Genomic DNA, 18,411 nt, shown 5'->3' with positions numbered 1-18,411 from the left:
ATGGCCATGTTCCAGCTAAGCAAAAACACAGAGTGAAAAACAGACCCAGAGAGGGGTGTGGCCTGGAAAAAGGGTGTGTCATCTGGGTGGAGTTCAGAGAGTCAGATGGAGATTGCTGGATGGCTACATTTGGCCCCCAGGCCTGAAGTTCCCCACATTGACAATACATTGTCTGAAGAATACAATATCAGCACCAGTTTTACTTCATTCAGGAGGGTATTCCAAAACAGGAGCACTACTACAGAAAAGGCCCACTTTAAAGAGCTACGTTCTCATTTTAAAATTCCCATTTTGCCTGGGCTTTAAGATCAGTCTGGGGAACCCCATCATCTATAACATAATCTCAGACAACTGAGTACGCGGTGAGCATAAGGGTCTTTTTGGTGATGGTGTCGGAGGTCTGGAATAACTTTCCCACAGAGATCCATCAGGTTCTTTCTATGAATTATATTTGTCTTCAGTTAAACATGTTTACTTTTTGGCAGGCTTTTAATGTTTAATTTAATTGCTTTGTTTTGTATGTATTTATCTTGTTTGTATTTGTTTATGTTGTGAAGCCATTCTGAGGGTTCCATGAGCAGAAGAGTGGCGTATATATAATACAATGCCAATACACTGACTGGCAGATTTGATTTAATGTAGTTTGAAACAAGTGTACTTTCAGGAGACAAATATGAAAGATGTGCATTTCATAATGTTGGTTAATTTTGTACAGAGAAGTGGTTAATCTTAGTGAATCTACATGGAATATTCAGGATAAGGATCATGAATACTATAATGAAATCCCAGGGAAAGAACCTCCTACAGGTGGACTATTAGATGCCAGATTGAAGGTGCCCACAGAACAAAGAACAAACTGTCCAGTGCACTATGAACAGCAATACAGTCCGGTAAGTGTGTTTCTTATTGATGTCTATATTAGAACCTTGCACCGAATCTCATCTATATTAGAAGGGATAACTCTTTAGAAATAGATTTCCCCAAGTCTGTTTGGCCAACAGCCCCCACAATCCCTGGCATTGGCATGCTGACGGGGGCTGGTGGTAGTTGTAGTTCAGAACATCTGGAAAGTATCACATTGGGGAAGTTTGGACTGAGCAGACAGGCAGGTTGTGAGGCATTGCTCAAGTATGGAACTTGGGCAGAGATGGGACTTGCAAGGCTGTTTGAGGCTAGAGATGGAGAAATGCAGGAGTTGGGTACTTCTTCTTGGAAATATTATCAGAATAAGGGCTAGGCAAGGGAAAAGAGCAAGAGGCAGGAAGCAGGAAAGCTAGAAGCTCTGAAGAAAGAGGCCAGACCAACCTTCCTCGACTTGGTGTCCTCCAGGTGTTTTGGACTACAACTCCCATGAGCCCCAGCTAGCATGGCCAATGGACACGGATGACAGGAGTTGTAGTCCAAGTCATCTGGAGGACACCATGTTGGGGAAGGCTGGGCTAGAGTCTCCCAAGAGAACAGCAACAAAGAGACCTGCTAGAGTGAGCCAGCAAAGATAAAAATGTCATATTCTTGACATTTATCTTTTGATCAGACTTGCTTGGTCAACCCAAAACGAGGTGCGCCTGGCACCAACACTGTTATCTTTTCGGCGCCAGGTCAAGACTTTCCTCTTCTCCCAGGCATTTTAGCATGTGTTTTATATTGTTTTAAATTTTTAAATTGTGTTTTAAATTGTTTTTTTAAAAGATGTATTTTAAATTGTATTTGTTTTTAGTTACTGTAAACCGCACAGAGAGCTTTGGCTGTGGGGCATTATACAAGTATAATAAATAAATAAATAAACCCAGAAATCAACTATGCACTGTTTGAAGAAGTAGTTTCTTTTGTCTTTCTTCAATCTTCTAACAGTCACTATCTTTGAATGACCAAGATTATAGCATTATGAGAGGTCTACCCACTGTCTCCACACCATGCAAAACTTTATATATCTAGTATAATGTCTTCTCCCCTTTTTTCTGAACTAAAAAGCCTCAGATGTTGTAACCATGCCTCATAGGGGAGTTGCACTGACTCCTTGATCATATTGGTTGCCCTTTTCTGAACATTTTCCTACTTTTGCCATAAGCCCAGCTCCAAGGATAGGTGATTTGTAAGTTGTTTGGCAAATCTATTTAATCCAGATGGTTGGGCTCCTACTGGGAGGAAGGGCGGGAAATAAATAAATAAATGAATGATTTGAGGGCCCAGTTGTTTTGATCCAAATGAGCATTGTGAGATTTGATCTGTCTGGAGACTAATAGCAATTAACACCCTTTGTGATTAGTTTCTGCTTCTTTCAGACTGGGAGCCTCAAATCCATGAATATTTATGAAAATTGCCCAGAGGAATCCGAGGCAGTAGGTAAGTAACCTGTGTATTCCTAAGACTGAGGGCTTATCCGCATGGGAGCATTACTTTGTATTAAAGACACTGTTTTTACCTCCCTTTTTTATTTGCACTGTCCACAGTAAGAGCTCAATGCCAGCTGCAAACACTGTTTTCTATTCACACTGAGAGGAAGGATCAATCACGCAGTTTCCTAACGACCTCACCCTCTAATTTAACATTTCCACTTCCTCTGGTTACCTGACAACCTAGCATGCTCAGTTTGTTCTACCAGTAAGTTTCATTTGAAAAAACAACCCTGAAGTGCAATTATTTGTATTTTCACTGGTATGATACAGTTCAAATACAAATCTTTGTTTGAGCAGTGTTATGCTTTTGCGCACAAGTTAGGGGGAAAAGAAAAATAAGGCACCATTTGCAGGGACATAGAAAAGGCTTGCAGAATGGGGGAGAGCAGCCGGAAGTTGTTTGTCAGCCCACAGGAAATGAAATGAACAAAGGGATGAGGGGGGAGTGGGCATAGAGAGGGGAACAATTGACACACCCACTTAAAAGCATTGGAGCAAAGCATCTGCAAGCACTAGAGATACGGAGTGAAGATAGTTTTTCCTTCCCTTTTCGTATTATCAGAGGACTGGGTTAGTATGAATTTACAGGGGGGAAACTGCGTGATAGCTTCTGTTTGCCAGTAACATCATGTGAACCATGCAAATTAAAAGGGGATGTGAGTAGCACCAAACACACACTAAACCACCGTGTAGATGAGTCCCTAATTAGCATGTTACCCTCTTCATGAAGGAATGGAACAGGTAGAATCAAGCCCCATTTTGCCTACAATCAAACCTGCCTCTGCCTCTCCTTTCCCCTTTGCCTGGAGACAGAAATGGGAGCAGAAATTGCTGTACTTCACAGGTCTGTAGGAGGTCAAGAATGGGAATCATGCAAGTGAAAACGAGCAGCATTTGATATTGTTGGTTTTTTAGCCTGCAAAGGTTACAAAAATAATTGAAATTAATTATGTAATTAGTTTCAGCCACAGTGGATAGCGAGACAAATAATGTAGATTTTAGCAGAAGCTGGACTGCAGCAGAATGGAAACAGGGCTGATTGTGACAAACACAGGGCAGGACAGAAATCGCCAGCTCCTTACATCCCTACTGGTAATCCAATACAGGCAGAAAGAGCTGAAATACTGACTACTTTCTCCACATCATGTCTAGTACTAAGTTGCTGCTGCTGCTCACTTCCTCTTATTAGGATCAGCCAGAGAGAAACATTGCCTGGACAACAGAGTACTTCCAGCAATAAAGCGTTAGCCTTCCATCTAGGGTGAGTAAATGAGGGGTACTGGTGACTCATATCCTTATTGGATCACCAAGGAAGACAAAGGGAGAAAGGAGGGCACCCTAGCTATGTCTCCCTGCATTAGCCACTGAGTAGAGGAAGACAGAAAACCGAGGCAGGTACAGGCAGAAGAGGGCTTGATTTCACATTGCCCATCAAGAAGGTAACATATGAATTAGCCCTTTGTTTAAAAAGTGTCCTGGAGTGCTTTTCTTCATGGTCACCATTTGTCAGGCTGTGTACATGCCGCCGGGGGCTCCTGCCGGGAGGAAGGATATAAATAAATAAATATGGGATCTCTTGGCCGGTGCTAGTGTGAAAGCATTTTGTCGACCTAATAAGATGTTATCGATTTCAGTTTGTTCTTTTTCTACTAGCAGGGCCAGCGCCAGGAGAGGGTAGTGTTCCCATTCTGTGATTGCAGGAGTGTCAGCTCCTGACCCTGCCACAGATCACGGAGAGGGAGCTGCCAGCCCCCCCCCTACAGTCAGTGCAGGCTTCAGTAAGCACTCACACACACACGCCCCATCTACCCTTTTCATCCCTGTGAATGCAGCATGCATGCCTGCCATCAACCAAGATGGTGGTGGAGGCTTCCCTAAGGGGCTGATGCACCTGCCGCCATCTCAGTTGATGGCAGGCAAGCAAGCACAGCATGCATGCCATTTACAGGGAGGATAAGGGTAGGTGGGACATGCAGGTGGGTTTATTGCCCCGCACCGCTTGTATGGAGGGGTTGGGCTACAGCGCCAAGGGCCCAGGCATGTCTGGCGCCGGCCCTGTCTACTAGCCACTGTTTTTACAGTTGCAGGTGTTGTTTTCCCATGCTATATATATATATATTAAAATCAATATTTTAAAGGAAATTCTGATATTTTAGAAAAGAGTTTTTTTTTTTTGAAGTACAGTCTTGTTTCCAGGTTTTGGGGAACCTTCAGCAAGATGCCCTTAGTGGGCCCTCATCTCTGAATGGACCCAATTCCTCTTTACCACTGTCACCCCTGCCTATTCACTTGCATTCTCTGTCTAGGCCCAATCTGCACAGTCACCCAGAGGGAAAGTGCAAGGCGAGCAGCTAATGCTGCTCCACCTCCTCACTCTTGCATGCTTAGAGATAGCAGGTGAACAAGCAGTAGCAGCAAGGAAAAGGAACAACAGGACCAGAAATTAGTAGTGGGCCCACTGTAGGAGAGCAGGCCTCAGCAGATGCCCAATGATGTCGACATATGATGCTGGCCCTGTTTGGTACCTGCCAGTGGCTGTCAGCCAGACACCATTCTTTCCCTGTTATCTGAGATCCTTATGACATGAAAGCCCTAACACAGACATTTCACACAAATTCAGGTAACAAAAGTCCAGCTGTTTTTTTCTAGACAAGAGAGAGAGATTTGGGGCAGAGATGGGGGAAAGATTCCTAACACTTGACTTTCTCCATTCATGCTCTCCTCTCTATATTCCCCTCCAGAAGCTCCTTTTCTCTAGAAAAGTATTGGACTTTTTTTTGTACCTGGCTTTGCATGTAAGGCATTATGTTCCTTCCTCACATTCACACCATACATTTAAATCCACATTTAACACACTTTTAGAGCATGTGGCTTCCTCCAAAGAAACCTGAGACCTACGGTTTGTTAAGGGTGCTGGGAATGGTAGCTCTGTGAGAGGTAAACTACAGTTCCCAGGATTCTTTGGGAGAAGCCATGTATGAGTTGTGCTGGCTTTATGGACTTTTAATTTTGTAACGTATATGGAACATTTGATCTTGCTCCATGAGCCGCCTAGAGAGTTCTACTGGAACGTCAAGATGAAGATACCGGGGACTGAGCCTGGGACATTATATATTCTCTTCCCTACTTTGGTTGTGAGCTGATGGGATTATAGTGGTAGAAATCAGGTCATATTATCATGGTTTTATATTGGTGTTTATGTAGGATAACCTGGCATGATAGAAATTGGGTTTTTCTTAAGTGCTGAAATTATTTGATAACAGTACATTTTCTTGTCTTGGTAGGATATATCTGAAAAGTCTCAAGTGTTTTACATTTCACTGTAATGTTTCTTGTAAAAATGAAGTAAGTCTCTTTCTATTGCAATTAACTGCAGATAACTGCAGTGAACAAGTGCAGGGAGCAAAGAAAGATGCTGCCTTGCTGAAAAATGCAAGCAAATTGGATCTTTTTGATGACCCTCGATACATCAATACTCAAAATTTACAGACTACATCCTGTACTACCAGAAGCTGTGGCAGCCCAGTTCATCATTCAAGTATGTTCACATTCCTGCAATACGTTCATTGGGGCTTTAAAAGAAATATGAATTTCTTTGCGGTTTTTTGTAATGGTGCTAAGCATCTGTTCTTGATGTGAGACTCAAGATGAGCAATGCCAAATTTAGAAGTAATGAAAATTGTGGGTGGAAACAGATGGCCATTAGCCAAATGATTGCTCAGCATGGTGTACATGTGCCCACTTTGTAAGCTGGTGCCTCCCCCCCCTTTATTTATTTATAAAAGTATTCATAGACCACCCTCTCTCAAAACATCAGCGTGGCATACAGTGAAATAAAAACACTTAAAATCAATACAAATCAATCATTAAAATGACTATCCTGCCAGGTGGTGAGGAGAATCTTACAACGTCCCTGCTCCTCTGATTTCTGCCCACCCAAACATACACTTAGGAAGCTGTCTTATACCATGTCTGACTATTTAGTGCATGTATAATTCACCTTTCCTCCAAGGAGATCAAGGTAGCATACAGTACATGGTTCTTCCCTTCCTCATTTTATCCTCACAATAAGCCTGTGAGGTAGGTTAGGCTGAGTAGGTTAGGCCCAAGGACACCAAGTGAGCTTCATGGTTGAGTGGGTGTGTAGGCCCTGGACTGCCAGGTCTTAGTCAAACATACTAACCACTGCATCATACTAGTCAAGTATTGTCTCTTTTGTCTGGCAACAACTGTCCATTATCTCAGCCCCCTTCATCTTGGTCCAATCCTGCTTTCTGTATGATATGTTTTGCGTATAGAGATTAAACAAATAGGGTGATAAAATACACCCCTGTCTCACACCCTATCTGATTGGGAACCACTTGGTTTTTCCATATTCTGTCCTTACAGTAGCCTCTTGTGCAGAGTATAGGTTGCGCATCAGGACAATCAGATGCGGTGGCACCCTCATTTCTTTTAAAGCATTCCATAGTTTTTCATGATCTACACAATCAAAGGCTTTGCTTTAATCTATAAAGCACAGGGTGATTTCCTTCTGAAATTCCTTGGTCCGTTCCATTATCCAATGCATGTTTGCGATATGATCTCTGGTGCCTCTTACCTTTCTGAATCCAGCTTGGATCTTACCATATATGGAGCTAGAAATGCCAGATGTCCAAGCTGGATTTAGAAGGGAAGAGGCGTATGACTTGAAGGCACATAACACACATACAATAAGAAAACTTGTCTTTTTCATTTGGTGACTGACAATGGGAATTACAGCAGAAATGGGCAGGAGAAGGTAGGCTGAGGGTCACTGGTGAACTTCTGGTGGAGCTCTGTCACCTGCTGATTGATGGCATTCTTACAAAGTATGCTGGCTGAACTAGATGTATCTTGGTTTGATGCAGCAATGCACATTTTTTAAAACAGGAGTGCATACATGCTTGGGAACATTTCACACAGATTAATTATGTCTTAACAGCTAAAGGGTCTTAAATATGCTTTTGTAAATTTGAAAGACATCACTGAATGATGGGAATCCTTGTCCAAAAAAACCAAGCAAAACTGAAGTCAGTTCACTCCTGATTTAGATTATTGGTGGATTATTGTATGCCAGCAGCACCAGCAGGGCCTTGTGTAATGCACATTTTCTTTCTTTTAATTTCAGAATTGTTAGAAAATATTGAGCAGAATCTTCCTAGCAATATAGCTAGTCTTGGAAGCATTGCAGGCATAAAGCAACAGTTGTGGAATGAAGAATGCTACCACGGAAAGTTAACAAGGAAAGCAGCAGATTGCCTTTTAGTGAATGATGGGGATTTTTTGGTGCGCGAAAGTGCAACGTCACCTGGCCAGTATGTTTTGAGTGGGCTGCAAGGAGGACAGGCAAAACATTTGCTACTGGTGGATCCTGAAGGCAAGGTAGGAACATTTAAGGATATGGATGCAGTAATAACAACAGAACCCCTGCCAGGTTCAAAATGCCACTTTCTACATCCAACGCCTGCATGTTAAGAGCTTCAAGGAAAGACTTCTTGGCCAGTAGATATGGCTTCCAAGCAGGCCTGAGCCACAGCAGCCATTCTTTTTGAAATTAACCATTGCTGCCATAAATCTGGGTTGAGATATATTCAATTTATTTATTATTTATTTATTACATTTATACCCCGACTTTCTTTTCATGAAACCCAAGGCAGCTTACATATATATGGTTCCCAGGCCGTCTCCCATCCAGGCACTGACCAGACCTGACCCTACTTAGCTTCAGCAGGGAGCTGGCCTTATGTGCCTTCAGACCATAGCCTGGGGTATCGGGGGTATAGCAGGGCTGCTAATATCTGGATCGGTCAATTTACCTCCTTTCAACATTTATATGCTATGGATTTTCAAAGTTTATTATTTCTGTGCTGCCAGAGGAATCAATTGGCTAGAGTCAAGGCTTTCCTTAGGTAGGCCAATCTTATGCAGACTTCGCTGGGCCTAGGCACATGGGTGTGCCTAATTCTGCATAGGGTGGTAGCTTTACACACCACCCTATACAGCAGCCTTTCCCAACCAGTGTGCCTCCAGATGTTGTTGGACCACAACTCCCATCAGCCTCAGCCAGCATTGCCAATGGTCAGGAAGATGGGAGTTGTAGTCCAACAACATCTGGAGGCACACTGGTTGGGAAAGGCTGCTATAGAGGATAAGAAATGTAACAGTGAGTATTAATGGCTACCATCATCACCTCAATCGTCAGCATAACTCCAAAACAATGACAACAGAGTAATGTTAGTATAAGAAATCATTGTTAAATATGTGCTGGGTTCGAAAACAGTGTCATGAAGTTCATCTTTTTAAAAAAACCATTATTGTAAAAGATTGCTAGCACTTACATGGAAAGCAGCTGGCTCGCTGGATTGGCCAACAAGTGAACAGCTGCAGAGCTCACACCCACATTGTTATTTTGAAATTTTTCAGCATCCCTAGCCAAGATATAGCAGAAGTAGGCAATAGGATGGAACAGGGTAGGGGAATGGTGCTCACCTGGCTTCCCAATGCAGAGGTTGCTACTAGTAACTGTGGGGGAGGTAGAGGTGGCAGGGAGGTTGGTGTGGTGCAGGAGCAGTGGCAGGGCCATCACATTGGCTCCATTGCGGTGGCTGCACTGCACTGTGCTCCCCACTGCTTTTCCCCTGCTCCTCTCAGTTACCAGCAGCGACCTCTGCGCTGGGAAGCCACTCCACCCAGCCCCACCAGCCGCTACTTGGATGATGCTTATAGCCATCATGACCTTGACTTCAAATATCTTAACAGAGGAAGAAAAACCTGTGTCTAGGAAGGCACGAAGACAGATACAAAATAGTGGGTTAAGGTATAGAGCCATTTATTGGCACACAAAGGTCAATTTATAACTGCAAACAAATGTTGACATTTAATTTTTTTGCTGCCTTTTCTAGGTTAGAACCAAAGATCACGTATTCGACAGTGTGGATCATCTTATTCGCTACCACATGGAAAATAAGTTGCCAATCATCTCTTCTGGAAGTGAATTAAATCTGAAGCAGCCTGTGAGGAAAGGGACTGGGCACCTGCAATATAACAAATAATTCTGTTGGCTTACATCATCCTCAAGGCAATTCTTTTTCCCTAATAAAAATCCCAGTGACTATTTTGAAACATGGTTCCTACAAATCCAGCTCTACAAAGAATAGAGGATGCCTCTAGATGCTGTTACAGAATGAAGACTTCTGTTTTGCGTGTGTGGTATCTACTCGCCAGTGTGTTTATTTACTTAACATTTGTACAATGCCATCTGAACAGTTTTACTTTAGCAAAATGAAATCCTGGAGAGCAAGAGAATGGGGAGATCTCAAGCACCAGAATCGCTTATTAAAGATTTTTTAGAATCAGTAAGAAATATATAAGCACAAGCAAACCTTCACAAGCAAAAGCGAAACTGACTTGAAGAAACTGCTGGAATGTTAGTAATATGTGCCTTTTAATCAAGGAGGTATGGGGAAATAAAGATACTTTATACTGGACTTTTTTTCTCATTTAGTTGATTAATTTGTGTAGGTCTAAAAGCCATGATGCTGAAAAAGAACCCCCAGATCAATTAGAATAGAATGACAAAAAAATTCAATATCAAAATTCTAATCTTTGACGGCTACTTCAGAACTGACTATTTGATTAATTTTGGAGAAGTGTAAGTATGCTTCAGAGAAAGACCATAGTTTAAAAAGTATTCCATGGAATATTCAAGAAATCTATCAGATCCATTTGTTATTAGTAATAAATAATATCTCTCTTTCCAGGCCTAGCTGTAGGTTGCTAATTTTTTAATGATTGTGCAATTTTTGCTAAATCTAGATATGTAAATTAAGTATAGGTTTGAAACAGAAGCTGATGAAGAGTTAAATTTAGGCCTGCTAACGTCTTAAATAGCCCTCCTCCTATGCCTTTAACAGCACGATGACGTGATACATATTCGTTTTACTGGCATGTTAAAGTGATAGGTAAACCTTCATTTGCTCAACTTCTGCATGTCACACTGCTATTAAAGGAAGAGGAGCTGGGTCAGCAAAAAGCATAAAATTGATGGTAAGCCTACTTAGATGGTAATATTTTTGAGAGTCTCAAATACTGTATGATTTTACTAATAATGCCAACAAGCATCAGAAATAACATTAAATTCCATTTTGTTTATTAAATTATTCTCATCAATCACAATATAGAGAACCTAAAGGAAAACAATTATACATTAATTTGCCGGGAAAACTCTTTAAACCAGTAACTTTCATTTTCTCTTTTTAAACTTTGCATGTTGTATACTTCTCTCCTCCCCTTTTTCAGCTCTATTTGATTTCTTTTGTTCCTAAAAAGTTAAGAAAATATTCATGCTGCATTGTCCCTGTACCTATTATCAATCTTAAATATTCTATAAATTAATGAATCCTGGAGCAATTCTGTGCTTTATCTGTTTGGAGTTTTGAAAAAAAGACTGTACTCTTCAGTACACTTACTCTAGGAAGTAAGAGTACTTGATGGGCACACTTCAGACGATCAAATCCTGACTTGATGTGCCACAATATGCATGAGTAGGGATGGACGAGATCTACTCAGTTGTTTTTCCTTTTTCCAGTCTTAAATTCAGTTTTTCACATTTCTGCAACCATTTGCGATTTTTTAAAAAAAATATGAAAATTTGTCAGCATTTTAGTGTGAAATTCTAAGTATTTTTGAAAGCAGTTCTTAATAATATACACATTTTTGCAAACACTTTTCCTAATATAATGCATTTGTGTATGTTATTTTCATGTATGTGCTTTTATTAACATTTGCTCTACTATAATACATTTGTGAACATATTGTTTGGTTGGAGAACTGTATTGCAAAATTCTGAGAAGAGTGAGTTTTGAAGGATAGCTGTGTTTCAGTTCATGTATTGGTTCTATATGTGCAAATTAGGTTGTTTCTCATTAAAATGTGAACAGAATCAAATTTCTCCACCACCCCTATCCATGAGTTTTGTGCACCCTTTGCTCCTGCAAGCAACTGCATGCAGGTGCATGAAGTTCATTTATACACTGCCCTGGGCTCCTGCTGGGAGGAAGAGCGGGATCTAAATCAAATAATAAATGAATAAATAATAAATATGCTAGTTTATTAAGCCAGGAGTTGATCATTATGAGCCTGGTCACTGGAACTTGTTTCCAAGTACACATATGTAAGACCGCACTGCACATGGAAGGGAGAGTTTTCTCAGGGTATGTTCTTTTTTATATATTAGCACAATGCCATCAAAATCACATTTCCTAGAGCTGAACAAGTTGGCAGAGCGATAGACTGTGATTCTCTCCTTGGATTCCCTACACTGGATATATGAAAATCGTAGATAAGGAATGAGGCTAGCTTTTAAAATAATGACATTTAAAAATAAATTTTGTCTGTGCAAATATATTTTACATGTTTGGTTTCTGTTCTTTTTCAACACCGTGTTTGTCACATTGGGAAATGCTGAGGTCATCAGCTTGGCAAAAGTCTTGCAGCTTGAGACAGCTTGTTGGTGACTAGTCTTGTAATAGTCAGGTGATGTAGACTAATTTCTAGAGGGATGTGGTATGGCTCTGGGTTAATGGAGGGAGCTTTCAATAAAACAACAGTGAGATTCAAGGTGTAAAGTGGAATGAAAGTGGGAATAATGGATTATGATTGGGATGACAGGGTTGTGGTATGAATGAGCTCTAGAAATGAATGACAATGGACTTACAGGACCAGTGGTTGAATGACAAGAGTGATAATCTTGAGAATGTCAGATGTCTTTAAAAAAAAGTTTCTAGCCCTCATGGATATGAAGAAATGTTTTAATGTGTGTAGTCAATGTTTGGTGAACTCACAGAAGCTGGAGGGGCAGATGATTTCCAGTGGCCAATAAACTGAGTCCGAATCCTAGCAAAACAGAGGAACTGTGGGTTGGTGGTTACTGAGTTCGGAATAATTGGTCAATTGCCTGCTTTGGATGGGGTCATACTCCCTCCTAAAGAGCAGGTTTGTAGTCCGGGAATGCTCCTGGATCCATCTTTGTTGCTAGAGGCCCAGGTGACCTCAGTGGCTAGGAGTGTCTTTTACCAACTTCGGCTGATAAGACAGATGCAATTGTTTCTGGACTGGGATAGCCTGACCACTGTCGCCCATGCACTGGTAACCTCCAAGCAGGATTACTGTTATGCACTCTATGTGGGGCTACCCTTGAGGTTGGTCTGGAAGCTGCAGCTGGTGCACAATGCGGTGGCACAACTGCTCACTGGGGGAGGGTATCATCATGTTACCCCACTACTGAAAGAATTACATTGGCTGTCCATTAGCTGCTGGGCCAAGTTGAAGGTGCTGGCTTTGATGTACAAAGGTCTATACAGCTTGGGACCAGGATACCTGAAAGACCATCTTACCCTTTATATACCCAGTCAATCACTGCGCTCTGCAGGTGAGGGCCTATTGTAGATACCATCTTATCAGGATGCCTGTTCTGCACAACATAGGAAACAGACCTTTAGTACTGCGACACCTACCCTTTGGAATTCCCTCCCCTTAAACATTAGACAGGCACCATCTCTGTTATCTCTTTGGTGCCTACTGAAGACCTTCCTCTTTCAACAAGCCTTTAAAGTAGAGACCTTATCCCAGTCTGTGTGTTTTGGAATTGCTTTTAAAGAGTTTTTAAAAAAGACTTTTTTAATATCTATTTTAAAGCCTTTTGTTTAAGAGTGCTTTTAGTGTTTCTGTTTGCCGCTTTAGGCTCCTTCTGGGAGGAAGAGCTTGATATAAATTTATTAAATAAATAAATAATAAAATACATCTTCACATAAACTACTCCGAATGCTGCCGTGATAACATTTTCCTCTCCCATGCCACGTCAACCCACATGAAATATGTGAAGGACACACTCCATTTTTATTCAATTTAAATCGACTTACATTGCAATCCAATCTCTCCTCACAAGTAAGCTCCATTAAATTCAATGTTTTTAGAGTTTTGTCCTTTGTTTACCACCCTGGGCTCCTTCTGGGAGGAAGGACGAGATAGAAGCTTAACAAAATAAAGAAAAAGAAACATTCGAAGATGAGTGGGTGAACAGGCCCCTAAAAGCAGGGGAGGGTTTTTTTTTTTTTCCTCTCTCAAATTGTATGTGGAGGACCGGTCCTTCGATCGGCCAAGCCGCAACCAACGCCTCTGCAGACACCAACCACCTTCCCACAGGTAAGCTTGCGGGTTGCTAAAGAGCAGCCAAACTCTTGGCCATTTCCCGATTGGCGAACACCTCCACCCAATCGCCGAGCAGATTCCCTTCCCGCCGCCATCCGCGCCAGCTTTTAAACAAGAATGAGCGCGTAGCGCAACCGAACTTGTAAAAGTAGGCGAGCAAAAAACCTCCCTCCTTTTCGCCGACCGCCTACGTGTTTGCTTCTCTCAAAAGCCCTGTCCGTAAAGATTGCCTCCTTGCTGATTGGTTGGGCCTTTTTTCAATCATCCAAAGAAAGAAAAGAGGTTAAGTTGTCACACGGAAGGGAAAAGGGGTTGATTTTTATGGAGGGATGTGAATCGTCGGGGGAAAAGGTGAGAGGTCTTGGTTGCATGTAGGTGGGTGCTGGTTGCTTGTGTAGGTTGCGGAGGTCGGTCTCTTCGATGCAGCGGGCGCCTGGGCTGGGCGGGGGGCGCCCCGGAGGGTGGTTGTTGGGCGTTGCTATGGAAACGGGGCGCCTCGGGCCTAGACTTGGAAATCGCTTGTGTTGTTCCCTTTCGGCACTCGCACGCCTTTTCTACCCCCCGTTCATTGTTTCCTAGCCGCTAAATCCTGGCGAACTTAAAAAAAAATTTTTTTTGTTAAATGTCTATGAAAATATGAGTTAAATACGTCTATCTTCTTTGTGTAGGGCATTCCTTACCGTGGACTAGTACCGTTCGCTCTTCTGAAAAGCGCCACAAGCACTATTATTCCTCACTGTGGCAAAGAAGAACACATTAATCTGGAGGCACTCTTGTGTTGCCAGCTTCGTGTGCTCAAATGTGACCAAGTAGGCTTGTTACTAAGGCTGCAATCTTGTAAGCCCCAGTGAGATTTGTTTCCTCATAAATGGATGCAGCTTTATACCCTGTACATGTATGTCTACACAGAAGTAAACCTGACTTAACTCAATAAGCCATACTTTTGAGTAGCCATTTATAAGGTTGTGCTGCATAAATATGTTCTTAAACTTAGCGTTCATGCCAGACTTTAAAAGTACTTCACGTACACTTCTTCCTTATGTAGAGCATTTTAGGCTGTTTTTCTGATAGTTCAAAGCGGCTTGTAAAAAAAGTAAGTAAAATTTAATTTTTGTGTCGCCTATCTGGCCGAAGCCAATCTAGGCGACGTACACATTAAAATTAATAAAATACAATATAAATACAGAATACAATACAATGCAGTCAACCATAACCATTTTAAATAGCAGCAGTATCGCACTTTCTAATCTTCAAACAACAGAAGTGCTTGTAATTGGGAAACCAGCTGGATTTTCGCCCTATAAAACACATCCCATGTATCGGATAGGTTGCAAGAACAAAAAGAACCATAGCCAGAGGGTTGCAGAAGATGCCTGACAAAAACCCTATCTCCATGCTTGCTAAGCCAAAAGCCAGCTGAGAAAGATGGCCCTTTCCTAAATATTCTGTACTCCATGCAGAAGACTTTCCCATGGATGATTTTAAAAGAAGCTTTAAAACAATTAGACAAAGTCACAGAGGATAAGGCTATCAGTGACAACTGTGATACTATGTTTTACCTCCGCTGTCAAAGTTGGTATTCCTCTGAAAATCACTAGTGGATGAGTCCATTGCACTCAAGTCCTACTTGCAGACTTCCTGTCGGCATCCAGTTGGCCAGTGTGAAAATAGGATGCTGGACTATGGTAGGCTTTTGGCCTGATCCAACAGGGTTCTTTTTACATTCGTAAGATCTGTAAGTTTAGTAGGTACTTCACAAAATATTTCCTGCTATGTCATTTGCTCAGCTAAGTTTCAGTTGCAGTATGTTAGGCCTTGTGTAGCATGAATTGCTTCCCTAAACTAATCTTTCTGGAGTTAGGTTGAAAAAGGCTAGCCAGTCTCTTAATTTAGGCTGAGAACAGGTTCATGGATTCTAGCCTCTTTCAGGGTCTCCAGGGAAAGGAGTTTAATCTCGGTGTGAAAGGCTAGAAGCAGAGGACTTGCTAACTTCTCCAGGGTCCATCTCCAGCGCATCTCATCTCCTAGTGTAACAAGTAAACTGCGCACTGTCAATTTACACATTCTTCTGCAGACATTGATATTCAGCTCTAAAATAGGTGTTTATATTTGCAAGTTGTTTGGACGAGACTAGTTTTTTAGAATGAAGAGTTCAGGTGTCTGTGATAGATCTATAAAAATATAACTTGAATATAAAGGCATTTCTCAGTCTCAAGTACTATTTGACATTCACAGAACTCATGAAAGGCAGATGACAGATGGGCAGAATAGTCGTTTCGTTAGCAGATCTGGAGATTAATTTTGAAACAATAGGCAGACAATAAATTCTGTGGTAATTGGGAGGCTTGGTGAGGTGCTCATTTGAGACTAAAAAGGGCAGTTTTCAAAGTTGTACAGTGATTCACTGTTTGTATCTGACTAGTAAACATATCATTGAAGCTGGGTAGCTTTAGAATACCAAGCCCTCCAGCCACAGTAATATAACGGAACAAAATTGGCTCTTGGCGTTCAATAAGGAATATGATCAATTTGGGTCAGTGGGGGATGTGTCCAGTCTTGGAAATTGATGTAACATAGGCCAGCTGACTATTTTGTAGCTTTCCTCAAAGTTCCCTTAAAACCAGTTGCTCAGTATCAAAGAATTTTTGGAAACAAAGAAGTATTGTCAAATTCTGGTTGACTGAAACATTGTATTGGAAATGTCTAATTGGAACGTATTCCCTTTTAGTAAAGTGTTATTAATAAATAATAATAATAATTTACTTCTACATACATGTCTCAAGGTGATGTACACAAAAAATAGCTTAAAAAGCAGTTTAAAAACAGCTGAGAAAATAATAGCAAATGAATTAAAAAAAATACCAAGTAGACACTCATAGCAGAGACCAATTCATCCAGCTGGGCAAGCTTCTATTGAAAATGTCTTCAGTTGTTTCTACCACAGCTATGCTTTTCCAAACAACAGGGGCAGCCAGCTAAAAGCCCTGCTCCAAGTTAACTGTGGAGTGGGGTTCTGATCTCTTTGGAATCTTTAGGAGAACCTCTCCCACATACTGCCATGACCTGGGGATATAAGGGATAAGGCAGTCTCTCAAGTATTTATGAGATTAATTACAAGTGGAATTGTATAATTTTTGTTTCCCTCCCAGATAAAACAAGAAACATTTTTGCAAATATGTCACTTGACTTTGACAGTGCAGCTTTGCAAGTGCAACATGAAGATGAAGAATATGACCAAGAGGACTATGCGAGGGAGCAAGAGGTAAAAATTTAGACTTGGCTAAACATCAGGGTTTTGATTCTGCTGCTCACTTTCCTATTTCTCTTTCACTGGGGTAGAATGACTTGTACAGTACTAAGGACCACATTGGAAATGAATAAGAGAGGCAGTGTGGTGAAGTGGTTAAGAGTGTTGGACTAGGACCTGTGACACCAGGGTTCGAATCCCCACTAGGCCATGAAGCTCAGTGGGTGAACTGGGTCAGGCCAATATCCCATATAGTCCAGCATCCTGTTCTCATAGTGGCCAACCAGGTGCCTATGGAAAGCCGAAAAGCAGGACCTGAACGCAATGGCCCTTTCTCCATATTGTGCATATACACCTCTGTCATATTTCCTCTTACTCTCCTTCTCTCTAAACTAAAAAGCTCCAAATGTTGTAATCTTCCTTCATAGGGGAGTTGCTCCATCCCCTTGACCATTCTGGTTGCCCTTTTCTGAATCTTTTCCAGCTCTACAGTATCCTTTTTGAGCACACCCAATGAATCTTGAGCAGGAAAGCTTATGACTAAAACATGACTGGCCTAGCACGTCATGTTTACAGCTAAAATGTTAGGACAATTTGTGGAGTTCTTTTTCCTGGAACTGGACCCCAACTCTGAAATCTTGAGTCAGAAACTAAGATCTAAATAATATTGATTTGAGGCTTACTTTGCTGCTGGTTTTTGAGCTTGCTATCAACATGCATGAGCTTTTCTATGCGCTGCGCAAAAGGTAACCCTGCTTCTTTTTGAAAGAAAAAAGGAGTGTTTATCTTTTCATAACAGTCTGCAGGTCACACAAAAATGCATTAGTGCCACATGGACTTTATAGTCCATACCTCTTCTTATGAAAGCTTTAGATTTTGATGTGAAAAAATAGAAACAGGATGACCTTCTCAAAAATTCATGGTATGCCTTAAAGAAAATTATCTTTGATGTAAAAAAACAAACAAATATTAAATTCTTTGACATGAATTCTCATTTTAGGCAAATAATGTTACACTGGATTGTGTAACTGTAAAATTAGAATTTGATAGAAATTGATCATGACTGTTACAATTTACTTCTAAATAATATCTTAATATTCTTGTTAAAATGGCATAGTATTCTTAGACAGATGTAATTTTGAATTTTAGTTTTTCAATCTTTAATTTAGAATCAAACTTGTCTGGACACACTGGGTACGATAATTCATGATACTAGGTAAAGCCATCCAAGTTTGGCTTCCATTGACTTTTTATCTCACACACTATTTAAAATTTATTTCCGCCTTTGCTAACTTAAAAGACTGCCTAGTGCAAGGTAGCCAACTTATTGGTTTCCAGATGATGATGGACTACAACTCCTGTTGTCCCTGACTACTGGCTATGCTGACTAGGACTGATGGGAGTTGGAATCTAAAATTACCTAGAGGGTACCACCTTGGCTACTGCAGCCTAGTTTCTCTTGAATCCTGATTTCCACATGTTTCCACCTACCAAGGAACCTGTGTGTTTCACCTAAAGATGCAGACAGACTTGGGTAAC

At 41.2% G+C, this 18,411-nt stretch overlaps 2 protein-coding genes across 5 annotated transcripts in view; both read left to right on the top strand.

Annotated features, from left to right (window-relative positions):
* Positions 1-11,822, top strand: part of SHC4 (SHC adaptor protein 4) — a 61,877-nt gene extending 50,055 nt beyond the window's left edge. For both annotated transcript variants that reach the window (XM_061595009.1, XM_061595010.1), the window contains 5 exons: positions 716-890; positions 2,283-2,343; positions 5,773-5,934; positions 7,546-7,799; positions 9,320-11,822. In XM_061595009.1, the coding sequence (XP_061450993.1) occupies positions 716-890; positions 2,283-2,343; positions 5,773-5,934; positions 7,546-7,799; positions 9,320-9,469 (802 nt within the window). In that variant the 3' untranslated portion in view covers positions 9,470-11,822. The remainder of the gene's footprint in view (positions 1-715; positions 891-2,282; positions 2,344-5,772; positions 5,935-7,545; positions 7,800-9,319) is intronic.
* A 1,954-nt stretch (positions 11,823-13,776) lies between these two features.
* CEP152 (centrosomal protein 152) overlaps positions 13,777-18,411 on the top strand; it is a 63,507-nt gene continuing 58,872 nt past the window's right edge. For 2 of the 3 annotated variants that reach the window (XM_061595451.1, XM_061595449.1), the window contains exons 1-2: positions 13,777-13,976; positions 16,775-16,887. In XM_061595451.1, the coding sequence (XP_061451435.1) occupies positions 16,801-16,887 (87 nt within the window). In that variant the 5' untranslated portion in view covers positions 13,777-13,976; positions 16,775-16,800. The other variant, XM_061595450.1, reaches the window with a different exon arrangement.

Source organism: Rhineura floridana, chromosome 14 (genome assembly GCF_030035675.1).
Source record: "Rhineura floridana isolate rRhiFlo1 chromosome 14, rRhiFlo1.hap2, whole genome shotgun sequence".
In the NCBI taxonomy this organism is placed as follows: Eukaryota; Metazoa; Chordata; class Lepidosauria; order Squamata; family Rhineuridae; genus Rhineura; species Rhineura floridana.
The sequence above is the reverse complement of the archived record's forward strand: the minus strand, read 5'-3'. Positions and strand labels throughout refer to the sequence as shown.